The 22,960-nt window shown below is 33.8% G+C and overlaps 1 protein-coding gene across 1 annotated transcript in view; it reads left to right on the top strand.

Moving 5' to 3' along the window:
• LOC128208261 (neuroendocrine convertase 2-like) overlaps positions 1–16,992 on the top strand; it is a 28,659-nt gene extending 11,667 nt beyond the window's left edge. Inside the window, 13 exon segments of the mRNA XM_052911758.1 lie at positions 2,719–2,823; positions 3,355–3,540; positions 5,695–5,803; positions 7,240–7,277; positions 8,260–8,336; positions 8,919–9,007; positions 9,972–10,147; positions 11,450–11,574; positions 11,576–11,657; positions 12,986–13,086; positions 13,709–13,942; positions 14,749–14,913; positions 15,050–16,992. Of these exon segments, the coding sequence (XP_052767718.1) occupies positions 2,719–2,823; positions 3,355–3,540; positions 5,695–5,803; positions 7,240–7,277; positions 8,260–8,336; positions 8,919–9,007; positions 9,972–10,147; positions 11,450–11,574; positions 11,576–11,657; positions 12,986–13,086; positions 13,709–13,942; positions 14,749–14,913; positions 15,050–15,341 (1,779 nt within the window). The 3' untranslated portion in view covers positions 15,342–16,992.
• Positions 16,993–22,960: the final 5,968 nt, after the last annotated feature.

Here is a 22,960-nt window from a genome sequence, read left to right as displayed (position 1 = left end):
CTGTTAAGAATATACTAGAGTATGTACGTAACAAGGCAATTGAAAAAGTGAATAAAGGGTTTATATTTCGTTGGATCTTGAATTCGTGGATCACCCAACCCACGAAAACCACGAACATTAATGCCACACGAACATTAATGATTTCACAGTATATCAATGTAACCCTCCTATCACCAGCCCACTGTCATTCCCTACCACTAGATCACTGTAACCCTCCTACCACCAGCCCACTGTCATCCATTACCACTAGATCACTGTCACCCCCTACCACAAACAACAGACGAAACAGATATACTTGCTTGTTCCTACCACTTTTATTAAAAGCAATTCGCCTCGTATATTATGAAGAAAAAAATGTTTGTTTTATTCCCTATTCACAAAATTAGATGAGTAACGCTTTAAAAGGATTTTGAATCTGCATTGTCAACTGTCTGATGATCCTTAATGGAACTCTCTGTCCATCTATCTTGTTATTATACCTTTTAGTGTGATTCAAACAAACAAATTAAGGAAATATTTCTAAAAGCCTAACTCTCTGCATCCTTAAAAGAACATAAGAGAAAGAGCTTCCAAGGGTCGATAAACATTCTTAGAAATAAAACACATACTATTATTTAATTTATCAAAACAAGGAAACATTTTTGCTTTTAGTCTGGGTACCCTAAAAGCATACACATGTGCATCAACTCATTATTTTGATAGAAAAACAACTTAAGCTCGAATGTGTTAGTCTGGAAGGATAAACAAAAATGTAGTTGTTATTTATAGAAATTTACCATAAGGCGTGAAATGTTTGTTTCCGGATTCCCCACCTACCATATTCTTTTACCTGGACCCTTAACCTTTGTATTTTAAATGATTTTTTTTTACCGAAATTTATCAATATACATTCTATCAATATACATTCAAATTAGGACCAATACCCTACTAGTCACTCCAAAGTCGACCTGATATATCAATCTATTCATATACTCATCATGAAATAAATTTTCTTTAGACTTTGGTCCATATACGGATTAAAAAGTATTTGTAAAGAACTTAAAAAAGTGCTTTCCCACTTAGCTGTGCTGTTGACGACATATGCAAAGTTCTAACAAATAGGCAATACTTGAGACGCCTGAGAATCATGAATAGGACATGAATTATAATTGCATTAGAAATGAGTCCATTGGAAGCAATTAACCATTGACATAGAGGCAAACCGAGAAAGACCGGTGATATTTAGAATGAATTATGGCTACAGTAGATATATAAATGTGCGTTCGTTTATTGTTGTATACGTTTAAAGTAGCAATTGTCAACAAGTTAATGATATAGTTCATTTATTAATTCAAAACAAATAATTGAGTGAAATCGAGTATTGACCACTTCCTGCAAAAAACTCTTGAAATCACTTGACATATTTTGTGCTTGACGTCAAAATATATTTAACCCTTCAAAATTTGAAAATCTAAAGGTGCTCACTTGTGAAGTAGCGCATGTCAAACTTTTTTCTTTTGCAAGAGCTCAATAGCAATACTGAAACAAAAAACGTTAAAGATGACAACATTGAAATACATTTTGTTTTTGTGTCTTTCTTTATTTTATAGTTCTATAATTGGAATGTTACATAATAACGTTTTATTGAAATTTTAACTCAACAAATCCTCCTCACAAAAACCGGTTGACTGCTGCGAATTTAATTTGATTCAGAAACAATTAAACATTCTAAAACGTGCAACATGATGGGAATTGCTGACAGGTATGAATACTGTCAGAAATGCAAAAAACAGAAACGGAAATTTAAAGGCGACAGGCGTAATGTACGGATTATAGCATTTGCTAGGATACGATCAGGTTCTTTAAATGATGACGTTTAGTTAGCCAATCAAAAGACAACATTTATACACCAACGCCTATTACAATCGAGTTCGACAAATGTTTAAACTACTTTTTAACACATTTATTGCTATCGACATCCAAGCGATATGGCCCTTTTTTGCAAAAATGGGCGACATGTCTCTTTATATACCAACTATCTATAATTAATTAACAATAAAGTGATATCTTGTTTAATTGTTTTAAGAGTAATATTCACTTACAATGTATGGAAATCAGTTTAAAAAACGAAAACATATTTCAGTGTCTAATTTATAATGTATTTCGCGCATTGATGTTCTTGACATTCTCGACAATCAATCCTGCTTTGGACTAATCAGCAAATTGCATGTTCCGTATATGTATTTATTGCCAACTAATTAGATCATTCCCCATTGAATTCATTTCCGTTCACTTTTACGTTAAGTGCGATACGAAACTTCCACTACTGCGCCTCTTTCATAAGTACTTATTATTATTGGAATTTTAACACGATATTCTATATATATATATATGTATATATATATAAACATTATACCAATTTAGTTTGTACTAATATAAACTATTCATTGACCGTCCTGAATGTGTCGCCATTAATTTTAATACATAGCTAATTTAGGTTTCCGCTGTACACTTTGCTAAATGTTTTAGGTCTGGAGATCAATGTTATTGTTATAACATTTGAAAGGGTTATATAAGTGGAAAAGAAATATGAAAATCCCCAAACCGAAGACATATAGGAAACAAACTTCAGGCATTGGCTATGCTAATTATGTTATTGTATTTTTGACTGGAATAATTGTTGTTAAGTTATGTTACGACTTAGATTGTACACTATCAGCTGTTTATTTATGCTTTCAGGTGCTAGGATCGGATTCCTTGTTCCATTTTACACACAATGCCGTAGCAAAATCTCGATTCAAGCGCAGTATGGTGCACACCAGGAAACTGAAATCACACCCATTTGTGAGTGTTTAACATTTATGCATGGGACATAAAACCCAGTACCATTTGTAAATATATCAAACAGAAACAAAACTACCCAACTCAGGAAACTATTAGAACATATATTTGCTTATTGTATCACTCTGATTGACAAGCTCAGGTAATTTGTCCAGTGGTAAACGACCTTTAAGAGTTTGGCTGTTCGCCTGCACGCAAATGAAACGCCGTGATCATACATGGCTTCCTAAATTTACAGTTACAACTGATGGGCGTGAATTTCAAGGTATTATATTTTATAAGATAACATGTAAAAGTATTGATTGAACTGTATGATAAGCCCTCAAATGCATCCACTTTCTTTCAGTTTACTTAAAAACTTAATAACTCTAACTTCAGTTACATCTTAAAATAATAATACAATTCCAAACGGAATGATAAAAAGGAAACAATACCGGCAAATGGTCTGTGTGATACTGCGATATACCCGACTGTGTTTACAGCAAGATTGAGTATGGCGATGCGGTTTTTTGTATCGTTGATTTGCTTTTGCAGGTAAAACGAGCAGTACAGCAGAGTGGATTTGTGCGCTCAAAACGAGGCTACAAAGCTCTAACGGGCGTCGCAATTTCCGATCTCAAATTGAATAACCCAGATATAGCACAACTGTTAAATGACGAGAAAGATGTGACCCTATTGAAAGACCCCACCGATCCTCTCTTTGACAAGGAATGGTTTCTGGTATGTAGTTTAAAATGGCGTAGAAACACTGTGATACTGAAACTGAAAGCAAGCATAAATCGCTTTAATTGTTTATATTTAAACTTAGTTGATGTTATCACATGAAATATACCATTTATCAAACAATATTGAACAATACATAAAAGTATCATATAACTTAAAAATATGTTACACAATGGGGCGCAGCCATTCTGTTGTCAACCACAGGAGAGCATTATGTCATAGTTTCTAAATATTTCCGCGGTTTAACTTTGGATAAAACATACGCAGAAAAAGAACTAGGAAACCGGTTAACATTCTCGGCTATGAATATAACCTTAAAAGGACATACGTTTTGATAACAGTAAAATGCGGTGTTTTTTTAATCGAATTTTACAAATATTAAATAGAAGCATGATAACGTATGGAAATACACGGAATGCAAATGCAAATAGTTTTCTAAGTTTATATTTTCTAGGAAATATACTACGACTTGGCAGATGTTTGTTGCAATTAAATTATAAGTTAATTATTACATTCGTGACACTCAAGCACAATCTACTGCAATTCGATCCTATTGATTGACAGTCGATATAAAATAGTCACACATGCGAATAATACTGCCATCCCATTTAACAAAATATCAGATTGTGAGTTTGTTATTAAACAATATAATGTAAATGTGAACGTAAATATATAGTTAAAATATTAAAGTCTTTTAGTGGTATGCTTTCTTGTCAACTACCAACTTACTGGGTCAGCAACGTCTGATTAATTCATTTATAGCTAACTGCCTCCTACGTTAAAACCATTATTGTCAGTGATTTATCCAAACTATGTCTGTATATATACAGTCGTGTTTTCTACAGCTGTAAGCGTTTCAAATTAAATAATATGACAATTTATCTTCAATTTTTAACATTAATGCATCCAGACAATTATGTCAACATAACTTGAGAAGAACATATAAGAACGCAGACACCTAATGTAAACCGTCAACATAGATTCATCAATTTGTGGTCACGACTTTCCATATTGTTGCAATGGAGAAGATCGTATCTGTGATACGAATAAATAAAGGAAATAGATAAATAGATTGAAGTACATTGGAACGTGTTGCTGCATTCTAAAAGGCTTCCTAGAGAATGTTCACAATTGATACTAAAAGGCATTACAAATGTTTTGTTCAAAGAAAAAATACCCCGTTATTTCTCTTCTACGATTAAAAAAGTAATTTGCATAAAACATTTCATACATCAATCGAACATAGTTCTAACACTTACTCTTACGTTAGACGTTTTATAAACGCTCATCAAATTGGATCTGTGTGACAAAATGAGTCTGTAAAATGTTACTGAATTTTCTTTTTAAACCCCAACAGTTGAAACCCAATCACAATTATCCATCAAATCAAAAGTCACTTAGGGAACAATTACTTCGCATAATTACTACAAAACATGTTATTCCACAAGCAAAACAAGTTTCTATTATATTACTAGACAAAAACATAGCACTAAAATAAACAACAATCAATCTCTATTTGGAGAAAACGATGTTTCACCGAGAGACACAAATGCCAAATCAACCAGCTTTTTTATGGATGGAAATCGGGACAAAATGACAATATAAATAATGATGGTGTTTGTCTGTTAAAAATAATTTGGAAAGTTTACATACATAGGTATAAACCATTTTTAGACTTTTCAAATTTATACGTAAATAAGTTGACATTGGTCCAGTTCCATGTCCGCATGTAAGAAACATGAATGAAGCTTGTGCAGTTTCACTGAGCAAAAATACATATTATATTCATAATTGTGTAGAACAAACAGTTGGAAAACATTAAAAGATTTAAGTGTTTATATGTTAAGGCATAACGTTTTCAATTATTAAAGTTTCGTTTTGAAATGATACACGCCTTGTACTGAGAAGCTTTAAGTTTGCTGAACATAATCAAAGCTTGTATATTAATGTTGTAAAACACTTTTGGAAGAGGATGCATGATGATTTTATACATAGTCTCTTGTATTTTCCTCGCAAGAAATACCAATACCTTGACAATTTGACTCAGTTCAGGAGAACAATTTACTGGTATTTATATTCGCGCTTTGCGTTTAGCAAAACAATAAAGGTATTCTCTTCGTATGTAATGTTTGCAACTCGGTCCTTTTTCAGAAAAATCGGGGTCAATCTGGTGGTCTTCCTGGCCTTGACCTTAATGTGGAAGAAGCTTGGGCGATGGGCTACACAGGCAAAGGGGTTACAACAGCAATCATGGACGACGGTTGGTTCCAATTCTTAATATACCGTGCAAATTTTGTCATTTTGGCAATAGTCTTCTTTTTTCCATACATTACCTACTCGACTTATGCTTATTGCATTCACAACAGAATCTTGTATTTCATCTCTTTGTGTTTGCTGTTCTCTATGGCGACCACTGGGTTTATGATAATCGTAAAGGAAGAACCTACCACGGATGTTTGTCCCTTTTGTTGCAACGATGGTTTCATATTAAAATTTTAGAATCCTTCGATGATGTATTGATAATAATTCCAGTGTAATTATGTTTTCAAATATTACTATTATCCATCGACATCTGCATGGCGTTTATCTGAATAACTGAATTGAACACGAAATGAACAGCGCATGATTATCCATCGACTGTGTGAAAAATGTGCACATATCACGATTCCCTGTAAAGAGCTCGATTCATCATGTTCCTTGAAGATTTCCATTAATAGCTTTAGAATTACGCATCGATCCATCTCAGTTGGGTCTATAGAAAATTGCTTGACCAGACTAAAAATGGTTGTCATCAGATGCCCTTTGTTGTGATAATATTGATCCAAGAACAACGTGCGGCCTTTCAATGCGCAATGAATGTAACAAATACACAATATTTGGCAGCACAAAGTAAAAACATACGGATGCAGTATAGGCCGTTTGTCCTGTTCGAACATACATAACCTGCCAGTATTGCAACATTGATATGTTTTATATCTGTTAAGTCGGAGTTTTATAAAAATAATATTCGTTAAAATCTGTATAACAACACATTCATTTGAATGTACAGTTCGCATGAGGTTCTATCGGTTCACAAACCTCTCATGTTTTCTAGAACGTCATTTTTCTTTTTACACTATACATTCACCGTTACGGGGTCGTAGAGGATTTTTAATGTTTTGTTCCTTTGTTTAAGGTCATCAATTCACTGTTTTTTCATGTCCGCTTAAGTTAAGTTTAACATCCTTTTATAAAAAAAATCCGAGCAAATTTGTAATTGATTGTTGTCTTTCCTAAATTTTGTTCTTCCAGAAATCTATAAATTTGTTTAAAATCAGCCCTTGTTTCCCTGCAAGATACATTCTTTGTTCGTTGCTTGTAATTTAACAGGTAAAACATATAACTTGATTATGACTCAGCAAAAATGTCAGAAAGGTTGGCTATAGAAATCTTAAAAAGGTGGCTTTAGAAGTGTGTGAAAAATATGACGTTTTTCTGCTTCCGAGCTAAGATGATAATTTAAAAAGAATAATATGTATATTGCATGAATTATGCACTTTACCAAGACACATAGTCAAACCGAAAACTTAAGATGTATTCACGCTTATGAAGGATACAGACTTTATTGACATATGTATTTCTTCTACTACATTAATGTTTTTTTTTCAATTATGTTTTATTATGAACTATTTTATATGTCATATTCTTATATTTCAGGAATTGATTACCTACACGAGGACCTGAAGAACAATTATGTAAGTATAAGACACAGCACCGTATGTTACTGTTAACAATATTGTCTAACAGTTCTTATTTGTTAACCATGTATTTCTCATATCCTTTATGATATTTTGTGATATAACAAGTTTGTAAAACTATTATTTTATAAATTGTTTAATACTCTCCATAAAGTTGATAAGACAATTTCAGTTTAAGATTGTAAAATATTTTACGTAGTGAGCTCCAATCAGTATAGTTCTCGAGTGACATAGCTACAAGCGAACTATTTACATTTGGTATTCAAGGGTTCATCTAAATTGCAATCTTACACTAAAAATAAATTAATATGTTTAGGATATGATAAAAAAGCTTATAGTAACTGTGAAATTAAGTTTCAAAGAAAAGCTCGTCAAAATGCATGCGAACGTAACGTCATTTCATAAATGAGGTCGTTGCTAATTTGTCTCAGCCCTGTGAGAACAGGCTTAAAATTTGAAAATATTAAAACTATTTTATTGTTATTTCAGTTATTACATATGACTTGTATTTCATTGAAATCAGTTTAAATCACATAAAATACAATAAATAATAAAAAGGTTATATTTTTACATAAACTGTAATGCTTAATATATGTGTGTGAACATTAAATTCATTAATGGTCAAGATTATTTTGGGACCGTGTGTAACAGCGAACTGAGATGCAAGCATGTCTGGTCGGTCAATAATTTTAAGAACAGTTTTTTTCCGATTATAGCTATTCATAATTTGAAAAGTTATCAAGTTTAATTTCTTTAAATTTTCTCTGATAAATGAACATAATCATTGACATGTGACCTATACAGTATTCGTGTAAACGTAAATAATATTAATATTTGATACCATGATAGACATAACGTTCAAGACTTTTGCTTTCTACTGAAAATATGTAAAATAATATACTGAAATATATAATTTATATATATAAATGTTTTTGCCAATAAGAAAATTACCAAAATGATTGGTGTCACTGCTTTTCAGAATGCAGAAGCAAGCTATGATTTCAGCAGCAACGACCATTTTCCATATCCAAGATACACTGACACGTGGTTTAACAGGTATTAATTATTTGTTAAATCAAACTTTTTTGCGGGAACATAGTGTTTTCTCATAAGATTTTGCTAAATAAAGCAGTCACTGAATTTGGTTAAAATGAAATTGGTTTAATTCTTACTAAAGTCTTATGGTGATGAAAACGGTAAATAGCAAACAGTGAATTACCAAGATTAACTTTGCCCTCAAGGAATCCACCGAATTAAACACCTCTATCTCAGTTCACTGGTTTCTACTATTCCTTTCAAAATCTAGACTTTTTCTTTATTTTGCTTCTATACTTATGTGAAAAACTACAGAAACAAGCTCAGTAGCAAAAGTTTAAACACAAACCTATTGCCTACGCCTATTCCAGCAACGGAACCTTCGATGCCAGTGGTTTAACCTATTTTGTCATTTAAGCGCAATTAGTGCTTTAAAAATCGTTTTGATAATGATTTGCATGCGTCTAAATGGTGTTCATCTTAATCGAAATGTAAACTATTTAGTATTTACCTTGGGGTTTGCAACAAGCGTACATGTTTCTTTTAAATAAAGCAATGAATGTTTTCCTTTATTTTTTTTGTATTACCTCCTCTCTATTCCAGCCACGGCACCCGCTGTGCGGGAGAGATTGCTGCGGCACGTGACAACAACGTATGTGGAGTGGGCGTGGCTTACAACTCAAAAGTAGCAGGTAATACTTTTTATAGCGCTTTTAAACCAACAAGTGGGTTGTGAGTTTATTAGTTTCAGAAAAGTTATGTGTTTGGCAATTCTGTTCTTTGTAATTTTGAAATAAACTAATATGGTAATTGCGTGAGTGCTCATGCTCATATAAGCTTTTGTTCATACGGAATTTCATGACCCCATGCTATTGGTTGATTTTGTTAGAGTAAAGTGTTTAAAATATTTAGATTCACATGTATAACAAACATAAATTTTGAGTCATAAACCTTTAACTACTTACTAATTAATGCATTTATGGAAAATACTAATTACTGATAACAAGATTGTTCCCGTGTATTTAATAACTGAAAACGATTTGATTTAATTATTCATTTATTGCTATCCCTTGGGTTTAGTATTTCACTTGTTTGGTACCCATTATACTGACATTCATGGGAATGAAAGAGTTTATGAAAAAGGCATTCTCGTATTATCATTGTAAACATAATGGTATCCATTGTTTTGGAGTTTCAATCTTCTCGTCATGCCTAGGTAAACCTAAGGTGATCTTGTTATAGGAAATTGGGACCTGGTGTTCTTGACATATTCATTTACACTACCTAAATATAGGTGACTTCATCCGTTTAAAGGACAACCGAGAACTCTTGCAATATGCTCATTTCCATTCCGATTTCTTGCTACAAGAGAAATAAGAATTTTAAGTCACATACATTTGAATAATCAATATTTAAAGACCTGGATTCATTTTGAAATGGCAGGACGTTTATGCATAATGAATTCGAAATGCAGATTTGGTTTGACATACAAGATACATGATATGTCCAACGTAAAGGCCTAGATCGATAAAAAACCAAGCGTGTTTGAGTCCTGACATATTGTGTTCTTTTGGTAAGAGCCCAAAAACTGACTTTATCATAATAATTCACATTTTTGCGAATTATATTTAACCCATATTTGCATAACTCATTCAGGCCTACGAATGCTGGACCAACCCTTTATGACCGACCTGATTGAAGCTAACGCAATGGGCCACATGCCAAACGCAATTGACATATACAGCGCAAGTTGGGGACCCACGGACGATGGCAAAACAGTAGACGGCCCGCGGAACCTTACAATGCGAGCAATAGTGAAAGGTGTAAATGAGGTGGGTATTTAATGCATTTTAGCATGCCTTTTATCTTAAAAAACGATGCATAACGATACAAGTTCGGGCATTTAACACGAATGTCTTGTTGGTTTAATAGTGATGTGAAATAGGAACCTACAAAGTTTGAATAAAACAATGAAACATTTTGCACATACAATATATATGCATACCAAACTCATCATTTTAAAAAGCTAATGGATTAAACAATCAGCAAACTAACTTCACTTTAACAACCATTAAATATGTACATCATTATATACAGACTACAAGTGCCGGAAAATGAACGTTTTGCTTTACGTCATTAGAATAAATCGTGACATGATATACGGTTACTCTCATGTTGCAGTTGACATACTTTTCCTGGTAACGGAGTTTTAGGTGGCATAGTGCTACGTCATAATTGCGCTGCTATGGTAACCACATATTGAGAACAGACACAATACACAGAGTGTGGTTGTAATGAATAGAAAGACAATAAATGAAAATCCTAATTTATAAACATTAGACTTGAGGCAAGGTTCGTTCTTGTGCGAGAAATCCTGTAAGGCTGGCCTCTCTATATCATGTGTTCAAACGTAGTAACTGTACATAATACTAGACAGAAACCAAAGAAAATACCAACAGCAAATGAATCAAAGTTTCTTGCCTGAAGTTACATTGAATTCAGTCAGTTTCTCAGAAGCTAACTATTTTAAATTTAACAAATGTTTCATCGAATGACATCAAACAATCCACTTCAAATGTTCAAACAAGTTAGTCTTCCTGCGTGTTTCGATAATACAAGAGATACAAATATTCAAGAAAAGTCAGAAGTAAACATGAATTTACAAGGCGGCAGAACTCTTACGATTTACCAAATCATGTGTCACCATCACTTCAACAAAGGCAACGATTTTTGTTACAAAAGTATCAAATTGTACAAAACTGGTCTTTGGTTAGTTAAAATAATATTAACCAATCAAATCAATTAAATGTGCAATGTGTAAGGATAACATGAGGGAACAAATATATTTTTTCAGTTGGCTGCAGTTCATTTGAAGTTTTTTCTATCATTGCAGCAGAAACGAGATTTCCCCAAATTCATACAAGTAATTTAAGAGTAAGACGGCGTTACGATAATCAACGTATAAGAATACTTTTTAAGAGCACAAAAATAAAATAGACTGTTGTTCTGTATATTAAAAATTAACAAAAAAATAAAGAATTTTCATACTCATTAGCGATGTGAGAGGTAGTAAAACGATAAAAATATCCATATGCCTTACTGTTTTCTCACATTTAACACATTTCTCTTGCCAGGGACGTAATGGCAAAGGAAATATCTACGTGTGGGCGAGTGGTGACGGTGGACAGGAAGACGACTGCAACTGTGATGGCTATGCAGCATCCATGTGGACCATCTCCATCAACGCAGCCACCAACGACTGCCTGCTATGACGTGTCCTGCTCCTCCACCCTGGCTAGTACCTTTAGCAACGGCAAGAGTACGCTTAGGGACGCCGGAGTGGTGAGTGTTTACTAATACAATATTGCTTATAAGCAACTAGATTGACAGGCAAGGGACCGTTTATTATATCTAATATTTGAAGTGTTGAGTATGTTTATGTTCAGTCTTGGAAAATAGTCGTTTTTCATTTACCGAACGCAAATCAAAATGGTATTTTTGGGCAGACATGAAGGCGATTACTCTGATAAGTTCTTATAACCCTTTATGGTAAAGTTAATTGATGTTAAGCAAGAGAGAGTATTGACTGCACATATTTCATGTACCATCAAACAAATTAAGACATTCTTTATCCTAGTCCAGGGAAACACAAACCCATCATATAATTTTACACGTATCATTTCTATCATGTGAGATCTTAATGGAGTTTATCACATTTGAACAGCACTTTAAGGATTATCACCGTTGTAAATAATTTACGGAGATGAAAAAAATCTGCTTTAAAAAAGCATATAAACCGACCCTGATAGCGATGTTTTCGCTGAAGCAAAGTAAGATAAGCACTGATAGTTAAGTATCATTGCGTGTTAACAAAAAGTGTAATTAATAAGTAGACAAGCCCAGTTTCCGAAATGTCAATGTCATTCTCACATTAAACAAGAGACACGGACATAGCGCTTAAAGATATAAACGCTATTGCGATTAAATGCACGTATGAGCAGAAATGTTGTTGTATATATAGTGCAAATGAACACTATTGTTTTCTGGAAATTACAAAACACCAAATGTAATTCAGAATCCGAGAATTATACACGAGCTGAATATGTGTCACTATCGTATGCCAAATTTAATTAACATTTATTTTGCGTAATTTATCACTTCAAAATGATATTACAGCAATCCCTGCTTAAATATCAGATGAGCAAATTTACATGAATCGATAGACACTTAGTCCGTTTATTTCGGACCCATTAACCTCAATAAGATCTATCAGTTGGACTTAATTGTTAAATGAAATTTTCATTTTGAATATTCGATTAATTGAAGAGGTTTTGTATTTGTCTAAATATTGTTACAGTATGATATCGATTTAGTAAAATAAGCGGGGCACCATGCTTCTTTTCAATTCATAGTCCTAAGTGTAACAATTATAGGTTTTGATGTACTGGTGCATGGAACATTGTGGTGGAAATTGGTATGCATTGTACTAACAAAACGTTTTATAATTTATACATGTCTATAGCTAAACTAAATTGTTGAAACATATTTATTTAAATTGAACTATTTGTGAATGTTGGTCCTTCGTTTATTTCAAGCTACCAGATTTCCCCTAAAGACATGGATTTATAACAATACCTGATTAGTTATGTCTTTCCTCGTTTCTCCTTTAGGCGACCACAGACCTGTACAACAATTGCACTACCACTCACTCAGGGACGTCTGCGGCCGCTCCAGAAGCTGCTGGCATCTATGCCTTAGCCATCGAGGCAAAGTAGGCATACTTCCTCTTGGATTGCAATAAGCATTGTCTAAAATAGTGTTTTGTCTTGTTGGTATAGTGTTTGTTGAAGTCAGATGAACGTTGATTTTGATCGTGTTACGTATTTGACGTTCTATAGTCCTGTAGCTTCGATGAACGTGCAATTTTGAATCCCTCACCGTAATACACATTCACAAAATGCTGGCTGTATGTTTACTTGCAAATAAACACCTCATATCTAAACATCTGTTATTGCGGCCATTTTAGTAGCAACACTTTGACGATCAAGGGTTTATAATTTGAACTATTAGTTTAAAGTATTGGTTTAACGCAGCAAATCCTTATTGAATCCAACATGGTATCGATTTTCTATGGACTACGTTTACGACAATAGTTGTGATTTGATATTATAAGTTCTCTCCAGCAAAGCTGGTGTTGAAACAACATGAAATTGTTTCAAGCTCATATATTCATTCTTATTCTGCTTTAAATATGACTTTGCATGTTTCGGAATCAATTTCATGTTATCAAACTCTTAAAAACAAATAACTGAAACTAATAAACAATTTGCTTCTTATCCATGCAACTAGTTCTAATGACAAGTACATTGTTACCTTTCTCTGTTATTTTCCAGTCGCAACCTAACATGGCGGGACATGCAGCACTTGACAGTCCTCTCATCAAAGCGGAACCGCCTTTTCGATCCTTATCTTAAGCACTTCTGGCAGTACAACGGTGCCGGGTTGGAATTCAATCACCTGTTTGGGTACGGCGTCTTGGACGCGGGGGCGATGGTTCTAATGGCGAAAAACTGGAAACCGCTTCCAGAACGTTTCCATTGCACAGCTGGGTCCATTGTGAAGAAAATGTAAGCGTTTTAAATATATTTGATGATGCTTCGTTTATTAGGCTTAAGCCAATAAATTGGCAAAGCGATATAGTCCTGTAAAAAATTGTTTAATCTTTCCCATGAGAGTCTATCTATCACTAATGTATCTTTCTGTATGTACGTTTGTTACAGCCTCGTTTTATTTCTAGTTATTCGAATATGATTTTCAGTAGCCATATTCCGTTGACAGAAGTTCTTCTGTCTTATCTAAATTCAACAATTTCCTGCGAAGAGATTACTGCTCGTAAATCAGTTAATAACAAATCAAACAAACGAGGCATCTCTATTACATTCGTTTCACACTCTGTCATGGGAAAACGTAGCAAAGTGAAGTGACTAATAAAGTTAAACTTAAGTATGAGTCATGAACAACTGGCATTGTTTAGGTCTCAAATCATTGGGTATAGATTATATATAATTTACTTCAGGCATTGTCTATTTCCTAAGTTGACGTGACTAAATAAAATACCATAACAATCATAGTTTGATGCCAAAGCCATGGCGCATAAAATATAAATATGTCGTTTAGCTGTTTTCAATTACAGTAACACTGTGATAATTCAAGCAGGCAATAACCCGAAAACTGCCAAATGGTCGAGGTCGTGGCTAAGCCTCGATCTTTATTCCGTTTTGTTTCATACCGAATATAATGAAGTTGCTTGAAATCTTCATAAGTTAACCACTCAAGCACCCATGCCAGTCAAAGACAACACACACAACATGTAACAAAGCACAAGCAATGAGTCGAATCTAAGTCCTATAATGTACGTTGTTTGTTTTCACAGGTCATTCGGCACCAACGAACCAATAACTATGACCATTGACACTGATGCGTGCCAAGGATCTCCGAATGAAGTTAACTATCTGGAACATCTACAGGCCTTTGTTACGGTCAAGTCCACGTACAGAGGCAATATTGTTGTCCATATGACATCTCCAATGAATACCACGTAAGATTAACAACTCGTTCATTCGTACAAATTTTACTGCCGAATATTTCATAGTGTTATTTCACAACATTGCTGTCCAGTCCCTAAATTTCTTGAGAAGTTGTTCCGGTACACTAAAACCTATATGCATTTCCAGCTCAATGATCCTAAGCCAGCGCCCAAATGACGACGAGCATAAGAACGGATTCACCCGCTGGCCATTCATGACCACACACACTTGGGCTGAGGCCCCTAGAGGCCGCTGGACCCTTCGGGTGGAAAATGTCCCCGGAAAGAACAATGCCTACGACGAGGGTCTGTTCCGCGAGTGGACATTGGTTCTGCACGGGACACGTGACCCTCCTTACCACCACCAGATGGCGGACGAACAAAGCCAAGGGAAACTGTTCAAGGTCAAGAGAATGCATGACGCCGCCATGAAAGAGTGATCGGAAGATGACCTCGACCCTGAATTGATGAAGAAATTGAATATTGAGCTGATAGTATTTATGGAATAACACAAATTTCTTCTCTTTATCCAGTAGATATTACAATTATAATAAGCGAAGCGAAGAAAAATGTTCTATCACACTAATGTTAATCGGGTTAAAGTAAGAAATATGTTTTACTAATCGAAAATTATTGATTCATTTCTGAGATTAATGTTTGTTGATAAACAATTAAGCGGCAACTTTAAATAAAACTTTTTAATATAATAATAATGGAAATAAAACGTGGCTATTCTTAAACAAAGTTGGCTCAAAGTGAAAGTAGGTGAATAATATCCCAATTGTTCAGTAGTTATATCATGGCAATAATGAACGTTCAATGATCAACACAAGTCAACACAAATACGCACAATGTCAGTCCAAATTATTGGACAAAGTTCTGTTCAATCTGCAGCTAATATAAAGGTTGAATTGGTTGGTGTTGAAATGTAATAACAATATAAATCATGCCGACCTTTATAAAGCTGCAGATATTATTTAAATGCCACATATATTAATATAATATTTCTTTATAACAAACTGATTAAAGCTGCGTGATTTGTTGGCAAAGAATGTGACTTTGTCTGAACTTTATACAGGGTACTGTAGAAATACGGTGAGGCTATTTATGCCTAACACATTTAATTATTTATGGAAGAGGTCTCGTATTAATGCGGGAATGAATCATTATAAATGCAATACGCTCTATTGTGGATCTTAGACCATGTATTTTTGTCTGTGTTAAAAATTTACAATATTGAAAAAAATGAATATGTCGAAGAATTGGAGTAAAACTGAGAGTAAAGGTTGTTTACATTTTGACATATTTTCTTTGAAAATATCAATGTTCGATTCACGTTTGAACGGGCCCATTTAAGATAAATTTATAGAAAATATGTCTCTGTTGCATAGCGTTTTTCTTCTCAGTGTTTAAATAGATGTTTGCGAACTATTTTTGTACACATTTTTATCTTATATTATATATGAAGACAATAGAAACTACAGCTACAAGCCCATTGGTCAAACATTTAGTTTTACTTTTATTTTTATTGTTAATTATTATTCGCTTAACGAAATGTTGACGTTTGCAATAGCAGTGGGACAAAGCATTTCATCCAATAACAAAAGGAAAGTTAGTAATATGTATGCGTCTCTATGGTATATCAAATGAAGTAGAATCATATCACACATGACTTCTTATTGTTTTTTTGACTCTAAATTCAGTATCGACTATTTCAATTTCGTTAAGCATAACCTAGGTACAACAACACTTGAAGGAATTATATGAAGAGGAAAAGTAAATGTCAGTGGTTTTGTTTTCATGTATGCATTTCATTGATTTACTTTTGCGTGTTGTTAGCAGTAGACATCCAACTTCTTGAATTGAAAGAAACATTAATAAATTTGCAAGCACAGTGTATTCTTTATTTCCCTTTAACTTGTTTAAGACCATGTTTGCATTATCATCTATGTATCTTTTTATCATCGTCAAGCATCTAGTGTGAATGAATGCGCATTAAGTTTTCATATTTTACATTATCCCATCTTGTTGTTGTTGTTACAAAAATGGTGTAAATACACGAGGAAAATCAAATAAAAATAGCAAAATTAATGTTTGAGCTTTTATCTTGTTTGGATGTTTTCAATGGATATACATTTTTTTTTAAATAAATGTAACAGGCTATAAGTCAGAAATATCGACATTCCTGAATAAAGTTTAATAAAAATCTTACAGGTCAAGTGTTATTTTTTCTTCAATCAATTTTTTTTTTTTAACAAAAACACGCGAGTTACCTTCTAGGCAAAACTTTGGTAATTAAGGAATTTTACTATTAACTGCATATACATAAGCTTTCATTCAACCGCATGATTCCTAACGAAGCATATGGCAGTCAGTGCATATATGCGAACTTTTTAAAGACGTTACTTTACCTTTGAATCACAAATAATCAACACTTTTTAATACGCACTGTTACTATGCAATGAATATACATCTAGTTAGCGTATTCCTGTTGATAATGAGATAAAAACGTTTAATTCTGATTGAATAAAATATTTTGAAAGGTACAAATTGTTGCAATTAATGTTTTTGGCCGATAAACATATAAAATGATGAGTCTCATGCCTTAAAAACATCAGAACTTGAGTGTTATGCATGTTGTAAATATGAAGTTATTCAATAGGTAATACTTTTAAAGAACTCTGGCTTTGTTTCATATCAACTATTGAGGCCAAATGCCTGCAGTTATGCATTATGCTCGAATTCGGCATGGAATGGATAGGAGAGAAGTCATTATGCTGAATTTTGGCTTACATGGGTCATGTATTTCCAGCTGAAAACTCGACTAATGAAATGATCGAAAACGAAGAACGCAGATCACAATTCCAACACTAGCTTAGCTCCTTTTGAGCATCAATTATTCAGATGGACTTTCCAGTCCTATATATATATCTTAAAAACTGTATCTGGATTCGGCGTCACCTATAGCCAGTACAATCTTAAATCAGATTTAGATCTTGTAATGGCTGCCAACTTAAGATAAGTCCCTTGCCAACGTTCCTATGAGAAGAGATTATCGTAGAATGAAAATTAATCAAGAATATAGTAAACCTAATTTCCGCCAGTTCTTTCAAGAACTATTTTGTCTTTTATTACACCTTTTTTCAATCCTCTTCAATTAGTATAATGTATAAATATTAAGAAGTATATACTATTGTTTGGAAATGAACAAAGCATTTCAAATTTTTTGAAGCCTTGGCTGAATGTAGCATTAAGTCAACCAAAATCATTCAAGAACATTTTTAATCGACAATTACCATTAAATCCTGTCGATCTTTCTCCCATTTTTAAGAAACTAACTTAAGCAAGAAACGATTTGGCATATCCTTTGACGTATTTAACTAACTACTGAAGAGGGTAATTTCCCCGAAAAGCCTCCATACATGTACAAATTGCATTGTTTTCACTTTAACCGACCAATTTAATCGTGGTTTTAAATCTGTTTTGCGAGAAAGTCGCGATGAAAAATAAAGTTCCGAAACTATCTTTTAGAATCCGCAGTCTCATGAGTGATACAAATTGACCGTCTGGTTCATGCCCACTGGCAATGACATCGTTAAAAGCAGCTGTTGCACAGGCGGTACAAATTGACCGTCTGGTTCATGCCCACTGGCAATGACATCGTTAAAAGCAGCTGTTGCACAGACGGTACAAATTGACCGTCTCGTTTATGCCCACTGGCAATGACATCGTTAAAAGCAGCTGTTGCACAGACGGTACAAATTGACCATCCATTCGAAGCAAAACGGCAATGCAATCGTGCTTTGTTTTACTGATCGACGAGAACTTTTCGATAATATTAATTGTTTACCAAAGTAATTCATACCTACTTGTGATGTGGTTGAGATAAGGGTTGTGTTTACATAAAGGTTGAGATAGAGGATTAATAACTATGAAGTGTGAATTAAGATAGATAATAAAACAATATCCTTGGGGTTTTACAAAAGTTCACCTTAGGACTGCATTTGGAGTTAACAAGAAAAGGTAGCGTTAAGTAAGATGACTTTTATAATCGGCTAATTATAAGCAAGAAAATACTACAAAGTTAGTTTTAAGCTTTGTTGTTTATGAGTATGTTGATGTTAGCACATATACGTCCTTTCGTGAAAGAGTTACCACAAACTAGAGAAATTTGCATGTTTCACAGATAACTAATCGATTGAGTGCATCACTTGTAATAATGTACATTGCATTCGTTGTTCTTAGAAATTAGCTTTTTTAATCCGATTATCATTTGGACTTACAGAAACAGGTTTAAAGGAAAACTCTGACAATAATGGTTTAATTTTGGGACATCTTAAATTAGTATTGTCAAAGCCTCTTTTTAATTTGTTCTTCTAATTTTTTTTATAGTGTTGTATAATTATACCAAATAGACGTTAAAGACGAGCCACCTTTCTCAAAACATGCGTTATACGGCATTGGTTTGGCATTAAGAGTAAAAGAGTTTAAAGAAATCAAACCTTAAATGCTTTTTTTTCCTTTGAATGTTTCCGCAGTATTCAAGTTACAGAACCCGATGTGCAGGATGTGCAGGATAGCTAGCTGAGACACATGACAAGAACGTATGTAGAGTTGGCGTGGCTAACAGCTCAAAAGAAGCAAGTAAAACACCAACAAGGGGATCGTTGTTTTGAGTGTGACTAAACTGTTTCAGATATGTTTTGTTTCGGACGGTGTGTTTTACCATGTGTTCCTGCTGCATCAAAACTTTACTAATAAGGTAGTTACTTTGCCGGACATGTTCACAACCGTTACTGTAAGTATTGCCACCAATTTATTTTCCTGAAATGAAAGCATCGACATTTGAAACCATTGGCTTTCACTAATTCATTTTTTTATGAAACGGAAATACATAAAAAATATCCATATACTTGAATGATTTGTATTAACTTGAGACAAAAGATTCGAATAATCCATGTGGTATGCATAATTCTGTATACATATATATTAAACAAATCTCTTATAAATGTGTATGTCCAGTGTCCACGTATTTTCATTTTTACTCGTAACCAGGAAGTGGTAACTTTTCCATATGCGTGGTTGGTGTTCTTAATGTTTATTTTTGCGACCTGTGCCTGGTTATATTAACTTTTGAGGTGAAATAACTGGAATGTGAGCTGCAATTGAGGAGTGGGATTAGTTATATACTTAGATCAATATATAAGTTATTTTCTAAATTTGAGTATGACATAACTTCCGTTTACTGGAAAATGCTCATTAACGTTACACTTTCCAGCTTCTTTGAAATAAGATTTCAGATGCAAAATACATTTCAATCATAAAACATCATAACGCATGTCGGAAAATTTCAAAGTCTAGGTGTTCGCAAATAATTGTGGGCAAAAAACAGTCGAGGATTAAACCTATTTACTGTAGTAACATATCATGTGGAGTATATCTGACGCTGAATACAACTATTTATTTACATAGAGAGTATTTATAGATATACAGGATTTGGAAGAGTCGACTATTTTCATTGTTCGTTGTTCCCTCTGCACACGTGCAAAGTAAGTATGACTGACAGCAGAGGGTGCCGTTGATTGGAGGCAGTTACAGCTTATATCATGAACCAGAATTTAGAATACATGTGTAATACAATATCAACAAGATAGATACACATTTAAATTATATCTTTTATTTATTTTATTATTTTCTTTCTAATATACAACAAAATTCAGTACCAACATATTTTGTTGATATTCATTATCAGGCAAAAAGAAATCAAAGAGCATAATATCATTATCAATGACAAAATTAACGATGTCATCGCAGTAACTTTACTATGCAAACGTATGGAGGTTATTATTGACATCCAAATATCTACACTTTTGTTGTTCTCTAAAGAAAAGTTCCATAAAACTCAGCTTTCTGTGCTTTTTCCTTTTTGTACAACTAACAATTGATTTTGCTTGCTATACTGAAATATTCACAAAGCCGTAAAATTAACAATCTCACGACAATTAATTAAGCTTTAACACCTGGGCAATTTAATTTTTGCGGCAAAATACTACGTGACTTTATAGAGAGCGGGACTAGTGAGTCAAATAAATGATTATACCATACGAGTTTATTTCGGCGTTTTACAGAAAATGAAGCCAGGTTTATCGCTGCGCTCGCTCCTTTTTCTGTAAATTGCCAAAATGAACTCTACCATATACTCGGATTCTGTAAAAGGCAGAATACTACGGCAAAATGAATAACATGATGCAGGTTCGATATTTCTGAGACATAAGGTTAATGCATTAGGCACAAATCACGTAGCGAGTTATTACAGTTAGCGAATATAAATATTGATAAGAAAAACAACAGAAACAAGCTCAGTAGCCAATAGTTTAAACATAAACCCAGAAACAAGCTCAGTAGCCAATAGTTTAAACATAAACCCAGAAACAAGCTCAGTAGCCAATAGTTTAAACATAAACCCAGAAACAAGCTCAGTAGCCAATAGTTTAAACATAAACCCCGTTGAATGTCACAGGGTAAGCGTTTTTAAAATCCCGTGTTTACCCGTTTTGTGGTAGTATTATCAAACGTTTAAAGAAAACAAATCTTATAATACACGCATTCTACTGCAAGCGATTCGAATCACAAAATGCATTTGTCCGTATTCCACTTAGTGCAATACGACCGTATTCTGCCCTTCTGGCGCCACATCATAACCAGTATCATTACGCAATGGTATTTAAACACAATTTTATGTATTTAAATGTCGTTTATTATAAAATACCGTGTCTTTCAAGTAATTTATAACAATAGGGTTATCATCGATTCGTGATTAACACATCTGCAGAAATCCACTCTAGGAATACAACATCCCGGATCAAAACACAATACTAATAACCCTTTTACATTAAACGTGTTTGCAATTAAGTTATGCGTTGATATATGTCGGAATCTTCAAATGTAGTAGGTCCAGCGTATCAATCACTTCACTTTTGATTCTTTCGGTTTCTTTTAAAGGCATCGTTTAAAGTAAAGGGGGCCTCTTCATGTTTCATCATGATTTGTTTAAAATGACATACAGAATGCAATAGCGTCAATATCACATGCACTTTCGATGAAAGAAAGTGTGGAGATCAAAGAAATAGTTGAGCAACTATAACATGTTACTAAACTTCGCTTACGCAACGATAAACTTCCTAAAGTTGAAAAAAACAACAATCAAAACAAGCTATCGCTACATGAGGTAGAAGCTTCTGATTAGAACTAATTAAGTAACAACTTAATGAAAACGATTACTTAATGCCTCAGGACTTCAAGCTGCTTTCATCCAAGATTGCTGTTGTTCAGTCTAGAATGCCCTTTACATTACAGTTACGGCAATAAAATGTTTTCCTATTAACGCCAACGCATTTACAGTAATTCCAAGAATTTTGCAAAAACCTGTGCCTGGATAATTAGATAAGAGAGTTAAGATTGAAAATATATTGATTATGCTCTTGCAATCGTAGGCGCTCGATTGAAATTAAAAAAGAAATGAAAATGAGGAGCTGAATTAAACTCAATATGCTGCTGGCTTCAATGCAACAATTTAGAGATCGTTGAAGAAAGTGTAAAAAAAGAAATTCAATAAAACTTTATATTTTGTCATACAACTTCAGTTTTCGGACACGTTTTAAACAGTTTAAAGAGAAACTAGTTTTACTCTTTTTCTAATAGCATTTTGCGTCGTAGCTCCCTGCAAAACATAGTATATAGTTATAGAAGATCAACCAGGAATTGTGTCCATTTAAAGAGACCATTAGGAAGTACCCCTTAGGAAGTTTGATGCGGAAACCAATATCACTAGACCACTATCATCCCCTACCATTTGATCACGGTAACCCTGCTACCACCAGCCTACTGCCATCCCTTACCACTATATTACATGTCACCCTTCTAATCACAGACCACTGGAATCCCAAAACACTAGAACACTGTCACCCTTCTTTAACAAACCATTATCAACCCCTACCATTTGATCACTGTAACTCTGCTACCAACAGCCTACTGCCATCCCCTACCACTAGATTACTGT

The sequence above is a fragment of the Mya arenaria genome, chromosome 11, assembly GCF_026914265.1.
Source record: "Mya arenaria isolate MELC-2E11 chromosome 11, ASM2691426v1".
NCBI lineage: Eukaryota > Metazoa > Mollusca > Bivalvia > Myida > Myidae > Mya > Mya arenaria.
This window is presented reverse-complemented; position numbering and strand designations above follow the sequence as displayed.